At 37.2% G+C, this 21,248-nt stretch overlaps 1 protein-coding gene across 1 annotated transcript in view; it reads left to right on the plus strand.

Moving 5' to 3' along the window:
* Positions 1 to 176: 176 nt before the first annotated feature.
* The window catches only part of LOC124596146 (ATP-dependent RNA helicase DDX3X), a 163,203-nt gene continuing 142,131 nt past the window's right edge, over positions 177 to 21,248 (plus strand). Inside the window, exons 1-2 of the mRNA XM_047135166.1 lie at positions 177 to 403; positions 20,582 to 20,666. Coding sequence (XP_046991122.1) covers positions 359 to 403; positions 20,582 to 20,666 — 130 coding nt within the window. The 5' untranslated portion in view covers positions 177 to 358. The remainder of the gene's footprint in view (positions 404 to 20,581; positions 20,667 to 21,248) is intronic.

The raw sequence follows: 21,248 nt of genomic DNA on the forward strand, positions 1-21,248 counted from the left end.
GCATGTATTGTATGAGCAGTAGATGTGATACCGCCATTAGTAGTCTTCTAAGCTTTAGCATTTCACGTCTACGTACACCAGCGATACACTTATGTTTTGTTTTGTAATTACTGTTGAGTTATTCACTTAGACTTGTTTTAATCATAGAACAACAAACTGATTTCGGTTGTGTCTTGAGTTCTGAAATTCCAGTAGAACTTTCGTAGACAATAGTTTTCTGACGTCGGTCACTCAGCTTTAGATCGATTAGAAGTTCTAAAATTTCGAACATCAACGTCAATATCCTTTGTGTGAAAACTACGTGAAAAGACAACGCTTGCAAGGGGTGTTTTAAACAAAAGTCTTGCTTTGAAGTAATATGAGTAATGTACCCAATCAAAATGGATCAGGTCTAGAGCAGCAGGTAAAGTTCTCAACATACGTTCTGAATTTTTTAGTTGCCTTGTTATGATATTAGGGCGAGTGGCAGACTAATGGAGATAACGCAAGCTGAAAGTGACGTTTGATGAAAATTAGGTGGCTGGTCTGCACCTTTCACTAAACAGCCTTAATGATTATTTGATAATCATTAACCTTTGTTATAAGAAACTTAATATGGGGGCTAATTTTTCACGTGAATGATGTTCTGTCTTTACGTGTCTATAATGGCGGCCGAAGTACTTTCTACGTGCTCGTAATTATGTGTAACCGAATTACCGTTACTTATGTTATGCTGCGTTATTTTGTAGACTTATTGTGTTGTGGAATTGTGTGTGGTTGTTGCTCTCTTCAGATGTAATCGTTTAAAAATAATTCTCCAAAACACCTTGCATTACGGCCAGCTGATGTTTAGAGTGACAGAAACAGATTTGTCAGCAAAACAGCTGGTTTTGGATAAGTTTTTGAGTAGGGACCCGAATTTGTTGGATTTGTCGCTGCAGTATTATAGACGTCACTTTCAGTGTTATTCTCCTTCATTAACTGAATTGTCAGCTGTTTCAATCTTGTAAGATTTCCTAAAGACATGAGCAAAGATTTAGTCTAGGGTGGGAGCAAAATGTCAAGAGTCCACTTGGGCAGGTATCTGTTGGAAAATGGAGACTTATTATGTATATTTAGGTTTTCACACGCTGTATTGAGGTCACCGAATTTCATTAAATCTTTAGTATAGTTTTCATATTTACAAATGATTTGAAAAAAAATCTTCCATCTGGCAAATGTTGGACGAGTATACATGTAGATAAAAAGTACAGTAGGTTGATAATAAGTCATGCTTGACCTTTTCTCTCCGTATATGTTCATTTCATTAGTTCTTAAGGAAATTATGATTAAGAGCTGCAAAATTGTCATGGCATGATTTGTCTATAAGTTTCGTTTTAAGTTTCAAATTTTGTATGTGATAAGGTTTATGTCTAACACATTTGTTCTGTAATTGGGACAGTCTTCGTAGGTCTTTCCAAGTACAATTCCTATTGTACATTTTTTACAATAAAGTTTTTTTTTTTTTTTTAATATGACTGTAATTTCTTGTAAGTTAAACTGGTTACTAGATATTACATGATTCGGTTTTTACCGTACTGAAGCATTATTTGTGGTAGGTAGTAGGACAAGTTTAAAGGTTTGCCAAAAATGTCCTTGCTTTGTGCAGGTAACACTGAAGTGTCCGTGCCACACTGTTGCCACAGTATTTGTAAATGTGCATTATATGTGGGTCATTGTGTCAGGTGACCCAGTCCAGAGGATACGTAGACCTTTTTAAATTTTGTTGAAATTTGTAGGGAATGCACGTAAGGATCATATACGAAATTCTTCAAAGTTTGTGCTCCAATTAGCGCTTTACACAAGGCCACTTTCTCCAAAACTGGAAATGCATGAAAAATCTTAAAAGTTCAACTCATTCTTTCTGATTTAGTAAGTCTACAGTCTTGCAACTTGCCATTTTGACAACAATTTGTTCAGAATATAGAAATAACAAATGATTTGATAGTAGTATCCAAAGCAAATTTCTTTTCGTACTTGCAGAAAAATTGTCACATTTTATACATAATTGGAAAAGGAGCAGGTAGTGAGTAAAAGGCACTGGAAATATAATCATTTGTAAATATATTTTGTCCACCTGTCCAAAAATTAGTGAATTATAAAATTTATTGCAAAAGTATTCGCTGTGTTACCAGTCTGACATTACCAAAAGTATTAGCAGTGCCTTCTTTTTCTGTAGTTGCCACCACTGAAAAGAGTACATTTTCGGTTTGTCAGAAACACCTATTTTCACTTTGGTTTCGTGCGTGTTAAATGTTGCAATGTACGCAAATTTTCAGTAACACATATGATCAGTGGGAGGGGGGGGGAAATGCACTTTATGGCCACTACATAAAGTTTCTATATTGTTGATTTTTGTTTACTTTTATTGAAAACATACCTTTTAAGATGATGCTGATGTACAAGTAGGATACTGAATCTGAAAATGTTGAATGGGGCGTTCATTGTGAAAAGTGACATCTACTACTTAGACTTTAATTTGTGGGTTAAGTTTAAATGAAAAATTAAAGAAAAACTTTGTGTAATTTGGTTGGAGAATTTGTTTAAATTTTTTTTTTCAGAATTTTAAAATATAAAATAAGACCCAATTTTCCAAAGGGGGCCATAAAATACTGCCCACTTGATATTGCCTGGGTAGAGAGACTGACTTTCACTACCTCAATTACACTAAAAAGAATTCATTAAGCTGAACTGGGGAAAAGAAATTAAAATAATTATAGAAACTGGTTGGAAGAGTTTACTGAAAATGATTGAATATATAAAAAATTAAAATATGAAGTACACAGCTGGATTGCAGTCTTTAAAATAGGAGTGCATAAACTCGGAGTGTGCAATTAACACAGTACGAAAACTGAATTTCTGTCTACTGAACACTGTCCATTGCTGTTTTCGAGAAGTTGCCTCTACAGCATGTGTGCATGGCAGTTTGATTGCCAGCACCCAGCATTTTCCCCTGCTCTGTGGTTGCCACACATGCCGAGATTCCTGCAATGTTTTTTATATCTTGAATCCTGCTAAAAATATTGCAGATGTGGCTGTAGCATATAACATTCCACTTTGGAGGCAATTAACGTTATATTGAGTATTTCTGTTTTGTATGTGATACAAATCGTTCTCAAATTTTTTGGTAGTAAGAAATTGTGTTTCTGAACTTCTGTCTGGGAAGGTTTTCCTGCCTGGACAAGTTCCTTGTGTTTACTAGAAGCTTCTTTCCATGTTTTCTCTTTGGATGTACCAGTATTCCTTTTTCCATTTGATTCTGTTCTGCTTTTAGCACTTTTTTTTCCTTAAATGCCAATGTCTTCCATAGAATTTTTTATGAGAAAACCATGAGAAAATGAATTCAGAATGCTAGGTTTTCTTGATTTTTCTTTTGCTTTCACATTGTGATCAGCTGGTTGTAATGTAAACAATTAAAACATTCTTATTTTGCATAGGGTTGCCCCAGTTCTCTAGGGTTAGGCTCACTAATTCTTGCAGTTGAGTCATTCCATACCAAGTGGTCCAGGAAAAAATAATTGGTTGCCTGACCATCACAGAAAACTTGATATTTCGCATTTTCAAGCATCTGCAGTTTTTTTAAGTTATTCAGTGATCGGTTGCTCTTGGACTTTCAAATATTAAATAATTTAGTTCAGCACACTGTTGATATTATCACCTAGATGAGTGTGTTCTGTAATATATTTTTAATAGCTCAAATTCATTGGTTGCAAGTTTTAAAAAAATTAGAAAAGTAGTTTTCGAGAGGAGTGATTTCTCAGCCTTAGTTTTTTGTGCTGTTACCCTGATATAGTGTGTCAGTGATGAGAAGCTTACTGTTTAAAAAAGACATTAATTAAAAATTATTAATTTTTTTCACATGCATTATCTTGAGGGGTCAGACAAAAATTTGAAAATTACACACTTAATTGGCCAGTGTGATATCAAACTTCATTATGAATTTCAATGTTGAGATTCAGTTGACAGTGAAAAAAATTCTATATTATATATTTTAAAAACAAAGATATGTAGGCTAATGGAATAACATATTTGTTACATAATTGGAAACAATTCAAATTAAAGTGAACAGTGATTATTTGTTGAGTGAGTCCATTTTGAAAGTTTTAGCAGACAGCATCTGCAAGTCTGTGCAGGCTTGCAGACGAGTCTGTATAAGGCGATGTGTTGTCTTCCACCAACATCTGTCCACTTGTACTATTTTTAACTGTGAATTCTTGAAGTATGCAGTTGAAAAATGGAGGTTCATTGTTCTATTCGTGTTCTTATTACCGAAGCTTGTCAGCGTGTTGTGGTGTCTTTCCAAGAGACACTACTTTTATTGAAGATTACAGTGAAGAACGAAGTGATTTTACTTGAAAGAGTTGACTTAGATGTTAAATCAACTATTGAAATTAAATACTTGAAAAGTATTTCATCATGTTTTTGTTCAGTCTTGCTTTGACCCTTTTAAGGTGTAAGAAGCCTGTAATAGAAGGTCTGAGAAAAATAATGTTCGATCGTTATTCTAAAAGTAAAAGCAATTTTATAAGTATAATACCAGGAAAATCATTGTGTCCAACATGTTATTGTAACATATTTGTTACTAAAATAGGAAAGGATATTGATAAGTTAAAATAGGCCTAAAGAATTTTGTGGCTTGTCAGAAACCACAAAAAAAAGGTTGATTCAGCTTGTGAGATCCCAGGTGTATCATCTGGTAGTAAAATTACAAAACAGAGTGAACAAAAAAGACCTTTTGTCTTGGATGCAAAAATTGAGAAAGTGACAGTTAGTCAAAAAGAATTGGAAATTTCAATTCGAAAGAAAATTTGTACTAAACCAGATGGAAGTTCTCAAAATTCACCAACTGAATATGATGATTGATAGAAAAGCTAAAAATGAAATGCCATATTTCAAACAGAGTATAAAATTAAGATAATCTTTTTTAATGCCAAATTATTTGAGTTGAGCAAACGTTAGTGGTGAATTTAATGTGTCAAAATGCCGGTTAATTTGACAAGGGGTTCAGTAAAAGAACGGGGAATTTTATGTGCATTACACAAGAAAAAATGCATTTAATTGGATAGGCAAAAACATGATTGAAAAGGTTATTAAGTTTTATGAAAATAACAACAGCACTTTGATGCCTGGCAAAAAAGATTACTTTACTGTGAAATAAAATGTTACTATGGTTCAAATGCAAAAAATGTTAACATTGAGTAATTAAAATCGGGTATTCACAGAATTCAAAAAAGGAAATCCAGACATTAAAATTGGAAGGTTGAAATTTTGCAAGTAGAGGCTGAAAACGCGTGGTGTTACTTTGTTTGAATCACTAGATAGAAAGTTGATGATAGGTGGGAGTTAACTATGAAGGCTGTTTGGAAGTTCTGGTAAGCAGAATGGACAGTTGCAATTGCACGATCACGGCAAAATCTCAAAATTATGCAGCCAAACAGGCTTTACTTTACATGTTTGAAGAATCGGAAGGTGACTATTTGATACCTGACTATATAGAATACAAACAATGGACGACACAAGACTGAATGGAAATGGTGACATCACAAAATTGCGAGAAGAATTTTCTGAAATGTTGTTAGCTAACCTTGAAATTCTGAAATTGCATCTTTTATTGCTCAAGGTAAATTAATGAAGGGCAGAGTTAACTTCTTTGCAGTTGCTGAATGCAATGCACCTGATACTGAGCTTCAGTAGTGTGAAAAACTTGTCCCACTGACACTAAAGTAGCTATAGTGGCTTTTGTTAACAATGAACAATGTTGCATTGCCGAAGTTGATAATATTGACGGACAAAACCAAGATGTGGATGTTGCATTTTACCACCCATGAGGACCAAGGTCCTCAGGTGTATGTAGTTTGGGTTCCAGTTAAGAATGTGCTGAGGAAGCTGTCTTCCGTGGAATTTAAAACTATGACTGAGCGAGATTTAAACTGTCCAAACTGAGTGAGTGAGGAAATTTCTCAAGTAATCAGTGAACAAAGTAGAGAAAACAGATCAGATGAGAACAAGGTACTGTAATTTGCTGGCTCATTTTCAGTTTAAAAAAAAGTAGTCATAGAAATGTATAATTTATATACTTGATATTCTTTATTCCACTAGCCTAGATATTGCAGATCTCAAAAACAATATTTTTAAATTTTCATATTTTTTCTCCCAACTTTAAATTGCACATCAAAGTTGAAACTTGTGCTGAAGTTTCATAATGTGAAAGTCTATTATGTGTGTGATTCTCAGATTTTTATCTGGTCCCCAAGATATTGCAGGCCAAACAATTTGTTTTTAAAATAGTGTATTTTTTAAGTGTAAGCTTATCACTATTGATGTTCTATAAAAAGTAACGATATTATATGGTGTCATAGCACAAAAAATATTAAGGCTAGAAATTACTCCTCTTTTGGAAAACCACTGTTGAGAAATTGAGATTTTTGAGTCAAATGACTTTGAGTAACTAAAAGTATTATGGAATAAATCCAGCTAGGTGGTGGTGGCCAGTCTATGCTGAAGTAACTGCTTTTTATCTTAAAGGCCTAGGGCACATATAACTGAATAATTAAAAACACTCAGATACTTGAAAACACAAACAAAAAACTCTTGCCACCTCAAAAAAAAAAAAAAAAAAAAAAAAAATGGCTGTCATTTCTAAATAATATAAAATAAATTTTAAAAATATTTTTGAGTCCTCTCGGAAAATATCATTTTTCTGAGCAACCAGTATAGACTGATCTAGTTTTTTTCTTTTCTTTAAAAAAAAAAAAAAAAAATAATTCAGTCTTTACTCTGATACATCTTTGTTTAACTTTTATCTCTCGACCAGTTTGTTGAAATTTCCATGTTAATTTTCCAACAAGTGATAAGCTTGTATTCATGTCTTCGGTGGTTGAGATGACATCATTCATTTTCACAAAAGGGTTACAATGTGGTCAAAGTTTCATACCGGTATCAAGATTAGTGCTCTATGGTGAAAGTGAACCTGAGTGTCTGTTGACCCAATTATAAACCTCTTTGTCAATTAAGTGGCTTTCGTTCTTGAAAATAGTTATTTCAGTTTTTAGACTATTATAGACTTTGTTCACAGTTAAGTGGGTAGTGTATGATCTTAGCCTACTGTGAACTTGCTGTTTGTTTTGTGCCATATTTTATCACTTTTTGTAATAAAAATAAAAACTAGATAATTGACATGTTGGGAAATTCCATAGAAAACTGACATTTTTGTTGTAGTTTAAATTTGTCGCATAGTCATATGGGGTATATTAAAGCTCAGAATGTGTAGTTTCTACATTTGGCAACACAACAATAAACATAGCAGGAGCTATGCAAGAGAGGCACAAATGCAAACAGTAACAGTGCCTTGTACAACAGCCATTATTGGCGGTTTTCAGTAAATTAATATAAGTATTTCCTTGTATATTAAACATACTTTATTATGGTCTCTTCTATCATTTAATGTAGATTTTCACAGCTTGTTGATTATTCTGGTGTGGGAAGATAATAATCAAAGTAGCTTCAGTGTTTCTAGTCACCAACATGCTGTCTTTTTCAAATGTTTTGGGTGGCTGCATTCTTAAACATTAGAATATACATTCAGTATAGTGATCTGAGAAAGGGAATGCATAACAAGTTTCTAAACACTTCAATAAACAATGTGACAGATGCAACAGGTTTTTTAGTGACTCGTGTAATCTCCATTATTTGTTATGTTAGTCGCAGGCTGTGTTGACAGTTTATCTGCTTCATATGAAATCAGTTTAATTTTGTGATTTCATTTAACAGATGCAATGTTACTGTGTGTCACTAATAATGTACAGCAGAACACAAGAGAAATAGTCTAAGCAAGAAGCAAAGAAGAAAACAATGGAAAGGCAAAAGGCACATGAAAATAAGAAGCAGCTCTGAGAAAGTGGGAAAGGTAGGAAGAAAATTCAGCAAAAGGGACAGAAGCTTCAAGGATCCATAAGAGACTATTAGAGAGTGCTGGAAACAGGCTTTTGGGGAAATAGCATACACTATAATGCCAAGTAGTTCTTCTGAAATATCACCATATAAAAGTGCTCAGTCATTGCAAAGAACTGTCAGAAAAGTGAACTAAGCTTTACTCAACAGTCATGGAAAACGAACATAGGTTATAACAGAAATGTTTTAAAAAAAAATTTGTAGTGTCATTTTGTTATAAGAGATCAGCTACAACTACCAAAGAAACAAAACCAGTGAGGGTTTTCTTCTGCAATGATAGTTTCGTGCCAGCTGCTGGTAGGTGAAATGTAAAAGTTGAGAGAGAAGCGCACATGAAGATAAAGACAAGAATGCAAAACAAGCTGATGAAGTTCAATCTGAAGGAGGCTTCCTTTTATTTACAGGGAAGTATTCTGATGTGAAAATAGGGATGCCAGTGTTTTACAGACCACATGTTTACCCATTTGGCTCTTTGAGACAAGAAATGTGCTTGTTTGTAGTGTGAAACTTCTGAATTTCTTCTTAGTCAGATTCATTTAGAATGTAGAAATATCTACAACTGGCTTTGCACGCTCAATTGTGTGGTATGTACAACAAAAACTGTAGTACAGGAATGTGTCACTTGTGCTTACTGTCTAACAATTAGTAGACATCTTGTAGTTTGAAGTGCAGCAGTCAACTGAAGGCCTTCAGAATTGCAAGATCCATAACACTTATTGGGATAGAAGGAAAACAATTGTGAAGGAAAAGTGGCATCTTCTTGAAGCAAGAGATGGACTAACATTGTAACTTTGGAAAGTATAATTACACCTATATAATGTATATTAACAAGTGTTGGAAATGCAGAAGCAGAAAGACACACACCAGCCAGGAAGTGTGCTACTGCAAACAGAATTTACTGAAAACTATTGTATAAGAAGTCGGTATGAGGCAAAGGCCACATGCTGGATCAACGATTACACTGTGACAGTATATACTGCAGTCATAATCCATGGTACGGATTCTATTAATGATGTCAAGTATCAGTGTTATGCTGTGATTTCAGATTGCATCAGACACACATCTGCAGAAGTACAGATCTTCAACAATACAGTTATCATATATGTTACAATACAGTTATCATACATGTTGAAGAGCATTTTGAAACTGTTGAAACCATTACAATCTGGAGTGATAATGTAGCCAGTCATTTCAAAAATAGATATTCCATGGCATCTATGTCAGTGAGCCCAAAATACTGTGCATGAAACTTTTTTTGGATCCTGTCATGGTAAGGGTGTACATGATGGTGCAGGTGCTGTTGCTAAAAGATATGCTTGAAGGCATGTCTTCCAAGGTGGTGAACATATTACTAATGCTAGAGAGTTCTGTGATGTTCTTGTGGCTGGTCATTTGAATATACAAGTCCTGTTTGTCACTGAGAGTGACATGCAATAACAAAAACGTGAACTAAGTAATTTTTTCAAACGTGTAACTCCTTTCCAAGGCATCAAAAGAGCACATTGTGTAAAATGAAACAAGTAGGAAATATGCAGGTGCTATTCTATGAAAACATAGATGTGGCTGCTGTTTCTTACACAATAAAAATTGTCAGTCTTGATAATAGCAGTAATGATTCCTGTAATGGTATTTTACAAAACAGCAGTGAAAACTTTCATAATGTCTTGTATTTTTGTGAAAATGAACATTTTAAGATTCTATGGAACTCTCTGTACATGACTGATGGATTGTCCATTGTGAGCAACTTTGATTCCGTCAGGAGCCATTCTGCACAGCCACCATAGATTGTAGGGAAGGAGAGGCAACGGTTGACTGCTATGTACCTCTCCTTCCTTGTCCACTGTGGTAATCAAAGGTGTCCCAGTAAAGTTGTTGGAGTGATGCCTGAGGATTCAAATTCTTTTCAAGTGTTATGGTTCTTGCTGGTACATCAACATACAAATGGCTTGAGAAAATGAATCAGATTATGTGTGAAAGTGACATAGTGAAGAAACTACAATCACCACCGACCCACTGAATCATTGTGGTCATTTCAAGCTCAGTGAGGGTATATGAAAGTTAACCAGTGCGGAATGTTTTATATTGACACGTTTCAGTGATATGGCTGTAGCTTAAATAAAGTAATTACTTCTGACTACTGTGTTATGTTTGTCTCTTTTTGTCACACCTCAATACAACCTTACTACCTTCACTAAACAATATGCCACACAGTAATTGCAGTTGGTAAGAAGTAAGGTAGGCTACAGAGATTAAAATTATATATTAAGGGTGACACTGAACAGTATTGGCACTTGACAAGTTGTTGGCTCAGCATCAGTTGGTTTTTGCAGTGTGCAGATGTTAAGTTTCTCATGCATTGTGTAAGTTTCATCCATAAGCAGCCTATTGTGTTGACACATAATATGTGAAACTACCATTCTTACCATTAAGGATGTGAAAAAGTAATCATTGTTTCCAAAAGGGAGGAGTTAACATGCCCATTGTCAATAAATAATGCTATGTTTGTCAGCTTCGAATGACCCGTCTGCAATTTTTTCATGAATATTGTATACATGTATTGCAGGATGAGTCCACTCCACTGTATAGTTTTTACCCAGTTTAAGGGCACAGAAAATATTTTCACATTTACAGGGATGTAATTGTTTTGATCACCTCCATGTCACAAATTCACAGCTAATATAACTGGCAAGTTTAAAGCTACTACAATGCACTGTAGTAACCATAGAATTTAAAGGCAACAACACTTCAGACATATTTTGTGAAAGACACAGCAAACAGAATTTTTAGTGGGCACAAAATTAGTACTCTAATAAAATGATGAAATCCAAAAATTTAAGTCAGTTTTTTACCTCAAACAAAACACAAAAATAAAAGTAGATGTTTATGATAGGTAAATGCTCTGTTCAGTGACGTAAACTATTAAAAAATCTGTGTTGTCAATTTTAAGGCACATGATGTGACATGTAGACATTGGTAGGTGGAGTTTGTGTATTTGGTAACTTTATATGCTTACAAACATATACTCAATGCACTGAAATTGAAGCAAGTTGGGTCATCATAAATAAGGCAAAAAAAAAAATTAAAATGAGAACACACATTTTAGCGCATGAAACAGGAGGAGGAAGAACTTCATGTGTAGACTTCGTTGGGGGCAAAACAAAAAAGCTTTAAAATAGTATAGATATCTCAAGTTTATTCCATGGAAATCACTTAAGTTAATACACATAGTATAGATATCTCAAGTTTATTCCATGGAAATCACTTAAGTTAATACACCAACACATCCATATTCTAAGACTTACATGCAGAATTATAGAATCTCATAAATGGCAAAAAAGTTTTTAATCTGAAAGTATGCCAAAACTAAAGGTTGATTGTTCAGTATAGAAACTGTGGTTTCATCAGAAATGCCCAAGATCTTAGAGGCCAAATTCAATGAGAGGAATGTTTTTTTTTTCCCCTAACACATCTTTTAGAAGAAAACAAAAAGTAGACTTGTCAAAGGGCAATTAGAAATAAACATTAAATTGACTTTAACAAACTAAAAAGAGTAGCATAGGAAGTGATAATACTTTTCACTTCAGAAGTGTGGGTTATCACCAACTCGTAAGATGTAGAGGAATTGTACATGAAAAGCCAGAAATACTCAGACAAGAAGACGAGAATGTAAATTATGAGAATTTTTGAAGAAGAGCAAGGTTAACCAGTTTAACTGAGCAGCGGGTAAAGTATCTTGGATAGTGAACATGCTGCAGATATTAACAAAAGAGGCAATGGTTTGATAGTTACTGAAAGAAAATAAATGATAAAGTGTAAGACGAGAAAACCTTTAGTGGTACAGGGTTTGTTAAAGAGAAGGGAGGGGTTTCGAGTAAGTGATAACACAGGCATGATAGAATATACCGAAATTACAAAGAAGCGTTCAGAAATGTGCCAAGAGGATGTACAAAGATACAATGAAAATATTACAAGGCAAACAGTAAGAGTCTGAAGAAACAAAAACAAGTAGTTCATTGTATCTCCAATGTTACCATTGTGATGACAGGTGGTATCCTCCTGACCACGCAGAGATTGTGCTTTTGATGCCCGAGCTGTCACCTCCACGCCCATGCCAAAGTGGCGACCATTTCAGAGCACCAGGGCTATGAGTACTATCCACCACACCAAGTGGCCTTTGCTCTGGCTGGGTGGTGCCTGTGTGGAGACCCCCTTGTTTTAAGTAGATGGCATTGTGACTAATATTTGTTGTTGGGGAAGCAACCAAACTTATCAGCTAATTGTCATGAGCCCCGGCAGTCTCTTGATAAAGATTTTGTGCCATTGTTATGATGCTAGGAACTTGGTCATTGGCTGTGCAATGGGACAACAAAATAAACCAATTTACAAGCAGTTACTCACCTTGTTTCCTTATTTGCACCCAAACAGATGGAAGGTCATTTGCCTCCATTAAACTTTTTTCTTTTTTTTTGTGGAGAATATTGAAAGCTTATTTCTGACTCTCCCTTGACAAACTGCAGAGTGGTTCCTTTTTAAGACTGAAAAAAAATTCTACACAGTCCTGGGCAATAGTGTCTTTTAAAATGCTGGTGGAGTACTTATTAGTCACACCCCGTAAGAGCCTAACCATTACACAGGGATTAATTTTTCACTGGGATTTAAGGCTATAGATCGGTGAAGAACTAAGAGAACACTTGGAGAGATAAGGAGTCCACTTCATATGTCATGTATGCTGTGGTGTGTCAAACAAAGTATGTCCAAGGTCATTCATCCTCACTTATGAGGGGAACTCAATTCCAGAAAAGGTAAATGTTACTACAGTGATGTGAAGGCTTATTTCACGCGCGTAGTTTTGGTGTTTTAAATACTAGCACATCAAGCATATGTCTTCCCAGTGTATGTCTTATTAGATGTTTGGTGACTGGTTGGCCAATTTACAAAAATTCGCCATGTGCACTGTGACCTGTTTGTGTAAGTTGTGGGGACTACTACTCTCCTTGTTCCCCAAAATGTGCTAACCCACTCATGGAATGCAAAATCCAGGAAATGAAGGTAAAGATAATTTCTCATATTTTGAAACTTGGAAAAATATGGTGGTTTGTATCCAGTTTCATTGGGATGCTTTTTTGCCACTACTGAACTTTGGTCATCAACAGTACTTCATGTATTTACTCCCTTGACACAGACTTCTGGTAGTAGCATGTTAAAACTTGATCATGTGCTTGAAAGGCCATCCCTTTAGGGTTCCTGTGGCACAACCTTTGGGGACAACTCTGCACATCTGGCTTGAGAAGCAGCTTCTTCCTCCGATGTTGGTTGGTGATGTGACTCCCTTTTCCTGGAAATCCGCAGATTAGAGACCTGACACACCAGTGCCTGAAGAAACCAGACTGTGGAGCACAGGGCTGCTCACTCTTTTGCTCTGACAACCAAGGGTCTAACTACCAAAAGTCACGAAAGAGGATGAGGCAGTGAAATCTTGGGAGAAGACTATTCTGATCATCACTGCATTGTGATCTGCACCAATTTTCATTGATGTTAATCTGTCGCCACTGGTGACAGTGATGGGGCATGACCTGTCCTGGTCCCTTTGCGCCTAACCAGGACGTTGTCATTGTGATGATTGGAGGATATAACTGTAGCCTGTTTTGACTACAACCATCTTTTTTCTCTTGTTCTGTGATCTGTGTTGCTCTCCAAAAAAACTTCACTGATTATGATTTCCCAACACACTGACATTTTGTGCATTCGGTCAGGGCACACTGACTGTTATATACCTCTTCTGTAACTTTCGCTTCCTCTATCAGGTTACATCAAGTTTGTGGGAATCATCTCCAATGTGGTCACTGAAGCTACTGGAACTGCTATTTCCCTTTCTACAACCTACTTTTTGCTGCTGGATTGTGCCATGTTGGACCAAAGACATCAGAAGCTGCAGTGTCTCAAGTGAGGCCTTTCAGAGGCCATCATCCTCATTTGTCCACCACTGGTAACCACCATGCTGTATGTCAGTCTCTCTTGCATTTGGTATAGCTCGCACTCCGTAGTCTTGGCTGCACACCTGTGCAAGGTGCCTTATGAAGGACCACCACATTATACTCTTTCCTGTGGCTTCGAAATCTCTCCCACGAAAAGTCAGATGTGTATTTCTGTATTGCCAATGTCCACCCTGATGCAGATGTCTACTTTTTTTGCCAGCACTAGATGTTGTTGCACAGTCCCAATTATTGAGACTACTCTTTGATAAAAAAGCTGACGTGGCTGCCCCTTATTTTGTCAGCTAGAAGATTAGCTGCATGTGAAAACTTATTGCTCATCTGCTATCTTGCCCACACCTCTTGGAGCACAGATCACACTACTGTCCTTGGTATTTACCAGGTCCTGGCCTTGTCCTGATTGGACTATGGTTGCCAAGGTTATGGCCCAGGAGCACCTTCATCTTTGATGAAATTGCAGGGCCTAGTTCATCATTGTGGAGTAAGACTGGCCACTGGTGCCTTTCGAGCTAGTCCCATAGACAATCTCCCTGTTGAAGAGGGCACCTTCCTTCTTCACTTCTGATGGTTCCAGCTGTTGCTCACTTACACAATTACCATATGACGATTTCCTGATCATCCGGCTTACCAAAGTCTGTTTGCATACAAGGGATGTTGAGTCACAAACACCTAACCTCTGGTGGATTCCCAGTTAGACTGTGCCTCAAGGCCTTATTTCGGTACCTCTGTAGAATGTGCTTCGCTGTTTTCCAACACAACACCTCTTGTTTAGTACCCAGACCCCAATTGAAGACTGACCTATTTCAAGGACCTAAAATTTGTCGCCCCCCATGACTTTTGGCATCTGTTCCGACAGCTGTAAAACCCTGGATAGGATGGGAATTGTTTTAAATCTTCTGCAGGTCAGGAACAACATTCATTGCTGGGAATGTTCAGTGTTTTTACAGGGGAGCTAATAGCCATAAACATAACTTGGTTTCATTAAACAGACCTCCCTCAGTTGCGTTTTAATTTGTAGTGACTCAATGAGCAGCCTGTAGGTCATTGATCCGTGCTACTCTATGGTTTGACCATAGTAATTGTGCTTGCTCCATTGCCTTTCTCTAGGTCAAAAGTCATATGATTATCCCAGGGAATAATCTGGCCAACTGTTTGGCTAGAGAACGTACCACTCACCCAACATTCAATGTCATGATCCCAAGTGTGGATTTGTGGCTGCAAGTAAGCCCTCTCCTCACTCGGAGAGGGACCATAGAAAGTCTGCTCTATCAAAACAGGAGACTAAGGCTGTGTGATAGTTACTTCTGTTCTTCCTGGAAGCAATCCACCGTCCCATGTTACTTCTACTTCTGTCATACCCAGTTATTTTATGTAATGAGATACACCCTAGTCCTCACCCCCCTCCAACTTGTTGCTGCTGCCGCTGAGCTTTACGGGCAGTAGCCCACGTCCTGGTGGAAGGTCCTCTCCTGGCTCTCGGTGCTTAGCGTGGTCTTCATGATTCTGTCTCTCTAATATTGGCAGATGAGTAACAGGCAATAACCTTGTTTTGCTTTCTCCATGAAAAGTGTTTTTATTCTCAGATGAAATGTTTTAAACTAATTCAGGATCAGACGTGGAATGTAAGGGGTTGGGCACTTCCTGCTGCATGTTGTTGTAAGGGCCCTGGTGTCATAGTTACCCCACTTTCTCATTTTCAGTTGCCCTACGGTCTGGTTAGCACCTTTTTCATCCACACCCTATTTTCCATTTTAGGGGTATCACTCCAATGTATTGTGTGTATGATTCATCTCTTTAATACTTGGTCTATGGTGGATTGGAGGTTGAATGGCTCTTTGCTTGCAAAGTGGTGAGGGGGGGGGGGGGGCACTTTTGTGACATCAACCACCAATTGACTCTTTACTGTTTCTGGCCTTATTTTGTTGACTGTGCCTATTGATCTCACTATATTTGTAGCCTGCTAGAAGGCATTCATTACTCTGTACCCATCCTTCCCTTAATTGGTGTGGCGGGGGGGTGTCTGTTGCAGGTGAAGTTTCTCTCGCCACAGATGAGTTGTTGGAGACCCCCTTTGCCCCCCCCCCCCCCCCCCATGTGTCCCAACCTACGTAGTGGCCCGACCTATGTACGTTTCTCATATGTAAATTATTTCTCTGCTCTACTGTTCTACTGTTTCCGGTATTGCCTTCAATGCCTCACATTTAGCTCTTCTACAAACTTTCGTATCCTGATCCAATTTCTGTCGGACATAATTAACTCTAGATAAACCACTACCTGAGTGAGGAACTTTTTAGTCCCTTAAACTCCAGGCAACCAACTGATCTATTTGTAATCCATTTGTATGTTTATAGCTCAATTCAGAAGACAGGACACACATTTGATGCTAGTGTGTCGCCAGTAAGTGGATATAGGAATCCCACACAATTATTTGCATGGCTTTGACATCTCAGATCTGGTTTCTGTTTGAGTTTGCCTTTCAGGTTTGCTGCTGCCTGCCTATGTCTGCTTTCCACTTGTTTCTATAGGTGTTGATTACACTCTGGTTTATCAAGCAAGCAATTCATGCCATTGGGTTGGATTTTAGACACAGTTCTGTAATCACTTAAGGACTCTCCACCCCCATGACCCAAGGTTATCTACATATTGAACACCATGCTTACTAACAGGAGCCGGCCGGGGTGGCCGAGCGGTTTTAGGCACTACAGTCTGGAACTGCATGACTGCTGTGGCCGCAGGTTCAAATCCTGCCTCGGGCATGGATGTGTGTGATGTCCTTAGGTTAGTTAGGTTTAAGTAGTTTTAAGTTCTAGGGGACTGATGACCGTAGAAGTTAAGTCCCATAGTGCTCAGAGCCATTTTTGATACTAACAGGAGACGACGGTTGCTGTCATGGTAGCAACATTCGTATCATCACTGAAACCACTCTAGTTCTAACTGCAGGTCTAAAAATGTTTATTTTGCATTCATTTCTTCACATTTATCACACACTTTTCATCTCGCAAAACATGTCTGATGGTGTATATGGACTAATTCAATTTCAAACACTTGATGTGCATCCAAAGAAATAGATATTGGAACACAGTGGACTACTGTCCTCTTCACCCATGAGTCATCCCAGGGTACATGTGTGTCCCTAGGAACTGTTCCTTAATTATCTTCAACTAAACGTATGACTGACACACAACCATATTTTCTTCGGGTTTAAGACTTTGCACAAGGTACATTGTTCACATCAAATTTTTTAAGCGATTGTCATATGACAGTAGGATAGGTAATATTCCACTGAATAATTTCTCACCTTACTTTTCCACTCAAACCCCTGGTATACCTTACACTACATAATATTTAAGAAACTCCTCTGCTGTCATTTGTTACCCTTCTAATTATCTTATCCTATACTGAGGCTATAGACAAGGCATGTTCACTTTACTTTCTCAATAAGTTGTCCACTTCCACTTTACATTGTGATCATCACAATATGTGTATCATCTCGTTATTCCGATTTATGGTTCCAATGGTGTGCATGAATCACTAGAGAACAATTGTAGGATGATTCCTTTGAAAAGAATTCAACAGATTTCCTCCTCCTAGTCTGAACCTGTGCTGAATTTGTAATAATCTAGTCAGCAGGATGCCAAATCTTAATCTTTTGTGTTTTTCTCGTTTTCCACAAAACGTGGCTAGATCTCCATGTTGTTGACAGCAAAATACAAGATAATATGCCAGTTTATTGAAAATTTTCAGAACTTCAGTGCCTTCATCAGTGAGAAGAGACATTATTTTTTTCCATGAAACTTGGTAGTTATTTTCATGAAAGCCTAGCCTACGCAAAAAAAAAAGTCAAACAGAAGTTCTCTATCAGATTTGTTCACTTCCTACATTTAACAAAATCTGTAATGATACCTTCAATGATAACAAAAGGTTTATTCAACAGTGTGGCAGTGTGCATTTTCAGGCAGCACTTCTATAATTCTTAGTATGTGTTAAGACTGTGCATGCACAGAAACCAAAGTATGTCCCCCTGCACCACCCTTTTTTTTCTCTCCCCCCCCCCCCTCCCCCCCCCCCCCCCCCCTCCGTTCAGCAGTCTGTTTTTCAGCAGGACACATGTGGCTACTGCTGTTGCAATTGTAGATAATTTGTATAACTACAGTAGATTGCTAATCATTTCTATTTTAAGATATTTATGTGATGTTTTGCAAAAAAATTGAATGGCCTAAGAATCATAGTATTACTGGTTGCTGCATACCAGGAAGAGAATGTTCTGGTAGATAGGCTCAAAGTAATTTTGCGATGTCTTTAATATTCTGTGCAGTCTTTACATTTTTGTTGTGATTAGATGAAAACAAATGTATAGTAGTGTTATAAAATTACTGTTAATAATACTCAATGGTCAACTTTTAAATGTGCTTTGTGCTTGTCTGCTGCTCAACATATCATGTGATCAGTATGTTTATCCTAACTCATATTGTGGGATATCTGTGAAAAGCACACATGACAAGTACCCTTTAATAACGAAATATGAGCACTAACCAGAACAACAGACTGCATTCAGCAGAGAGACAGTTTGATCAGTGGTGTTTAAACATAAAAGATCGTACTCATCAATTGTGTCTTAGTACAGAAATGATACACATGAAACTTGATACACAATAGATCAGTGACGTAGGGATGTGGAATACAAAATTTCATTCACCTACTATCTTCCAATAGTCACAGTTTTGTTGCCAAGACGGCAATTTTTGTGAAATGCTGAAAATCGAATGTACTCAACACTTTTACAAATACCATATTATATTAAAGCTTTAAAACCACTCCCATTTGAAACTAGGTCTTTCTCAGATTGTTTGGTAGGGAGGACCCAGCATGTTATTTTGTATGTCATTGCTACAAGTAGAAGTAACTTCAGTTGTGCCCCTGCCGTCCGTGTTATATATTAATGACCTTGTGAACAGTATTAATAGTAACCTTAGACTTTCTGCAGATGGTAATTATTTATAATGCAGTATTGCCTGGAAAAAAACCTGCAGAAACATTCAGCCAGATCTTGATAAGATTCAAGGTGATGCGAAGGTTGGAAACATTTCTTTAAATGTTCGTATGTATAAAATTATGCACTTCACAAAACTAAAAAGATGTAGTGTCTTAAATACCAGTGAGTCACAGTTGGAATTGGACAACTTCTACAAATACCAGGGTCTAATGTGTCAAAGGGATATCACATGGAATTATCATATATGCTCAGTCTTGGGTAAAGCAGGTGGTAGACTTTGGTTTATTGGTAGAATACTGGGGAAGTGCAATCAGTCTACAATTTACAAAGGAGATTGCTTACAAATCACCTTTGCCGACCCATTCTGGAATAATGCTTGAGTGTGTGGGACCAGTCCCAAATAGGACTAAGAGGATATATTGAAGGTATACGGAGGAGGGCAGTGTGAGTGGTCACAGCTTTGTTTGACCGGTGGGAGAGTCACAGAGATGCTGAAGACACAGAACTGGGAATACTCTTGAAGATGGACGCGACCTATCCTGAGAGAGCCTTCTTACAAAGTTTCAAGAACTCGCTTTAAATGACAACTAGGATATACTACAACCTCCTACTTATCACTCACATAGGGATCAAGAAGACTAGATTAGATTAATTACAGCACATAATCATTTAAACACTCTCTTCCCATGCTCAATATGTGAATAGAATGGGAAGAACCCCCAATAAGTGGTACAATGGGGCATACACTCTGTCATACACTTAACAATGGTTTGCAGATTATAGATGTAGATGGAGGTATAGTGCACTGGTCCACGATGACAGTGTCACTACCAGTTCAAGAGCATGAACTGTCGACCTATCGTCATAGGGTTTATGCCCGATAGCTGTGAAAGACTGACCAAGGGTAGGTTCCCAAGCCTGGAATTTGGTTTTAGGTACCTAGTATTTGTACCTGTCTGCTTATGAAGCCGTTTGCTAAGTGCCTTATCTTTGATTCTCAAATCTATTAGAGTATCTCATATTTGATATTAAAACTTCTCAACCTTTTTCAGAATTATTGTGGCACTTTTAAAAGATAATTTTCAAAAATTGATACTATCAGCCAGATGGTAATGAAGGAACAGAGAGCTGGAAGACTAGATTGACTGTTTACTTCAGCTATTTCCTCAGTAGGTAGCAAGTGAGATACGATTGTGGCATAAACTGTTAAAGTGTCTCCACAGTCCAATGGAGTATAGTGAGGTGATATTTGCACACAGGTAGCAAGCTGTCATGGTCTGCAGTTCTGAAAGGAGATTGGCACTTTGTTACGACTAAAGCTGTTTCATTATATGCCGTGGAAGTGAACAGTACAAAATCCGAAGTGCCATTATAGTTTGAAAAACTGAATGAGCAGAGTTGTCTGTGCAGAAGCTGTGAAATCTAAAGGTGCAGACTATCTACCTCCCTTTCTGCTTGAAATTGTGTGTTCTATTTTCAACATTGAAGAGATGATCACACAGTGCCAATAAAAGTTAACTGTGGCTAAATTGTATTTAGTTTTCATTTGCCTTGTATGTGAATTTGACAAATTTTGGTGTTATTTTAAACAACTTGTAAGATTACATGTTATTTTCTCCCCTTCTAGTTTGCTGGTCTGGACTTGGAGAGCGGTCACCAGCCTTCCGGTGGTCGCTACGTGCCTCCACATCTGCGAAACAAGGCTTTAGCAGGTGATTCCTTAAATTACACTTTGCAGTAATGTGTAAAAAAAAAGCTTTAAAAGCTTATCACTCAAGAGTATGTGTAGTTTCTAATGCATGTCCTTTTAAGTATGTGTGAATCTTAAATACAGATAGAATTTTATGCCTATTTTGTTTCCTTTCCACATCCTTTAACACAGTATGTTGTGATTTTTCAACAATATGTGAAGATAGAGGTATCCAGATTGGCTAAACATTAATGCTGCCAAGTTTCATCATATGTATAGAAATTATGAGAGGCAAAAGGCCGTAAAGAAGTAATGTCTTCATTAGGAATGGGGGAGGGCAGGTTTAATCAATATCTGAATTGGGAGGGGGGGGGGGGAGTGTTGAGGAGGGACACAACGAAGAAAAAAACTAATGGTGAAAATACCAAGTGAAATTAGAATTCTAGTTTATTAAATTACAGTTTGAAGACAATGTGCTGATCAGACTTCAGTTTAGCATACTACTAAAGTTAAAGCAAGACAGAAAATTGCAGTTTTTCGGTCATGCCTGTACAGAGTGATAAGCACAACTTAACCCACAAGCAAGCACAGGGCACACTTCATA

Source organism: Schistocerca americana, chromosome 2 (genome assembly GCF_021461395.2).
Source record: "Schistocerca americana isolate TAMUIC-IGC-003095 chromosome 2, iqSchAmer2.1, whole genome shotgun sequence".
NCBI classification, from domain to species: Eukaryota; Metazoa; Arthropoda; class Insecta; order Orthoptera; family Acrididae; genus Schistocerca; species Schistocerca americana.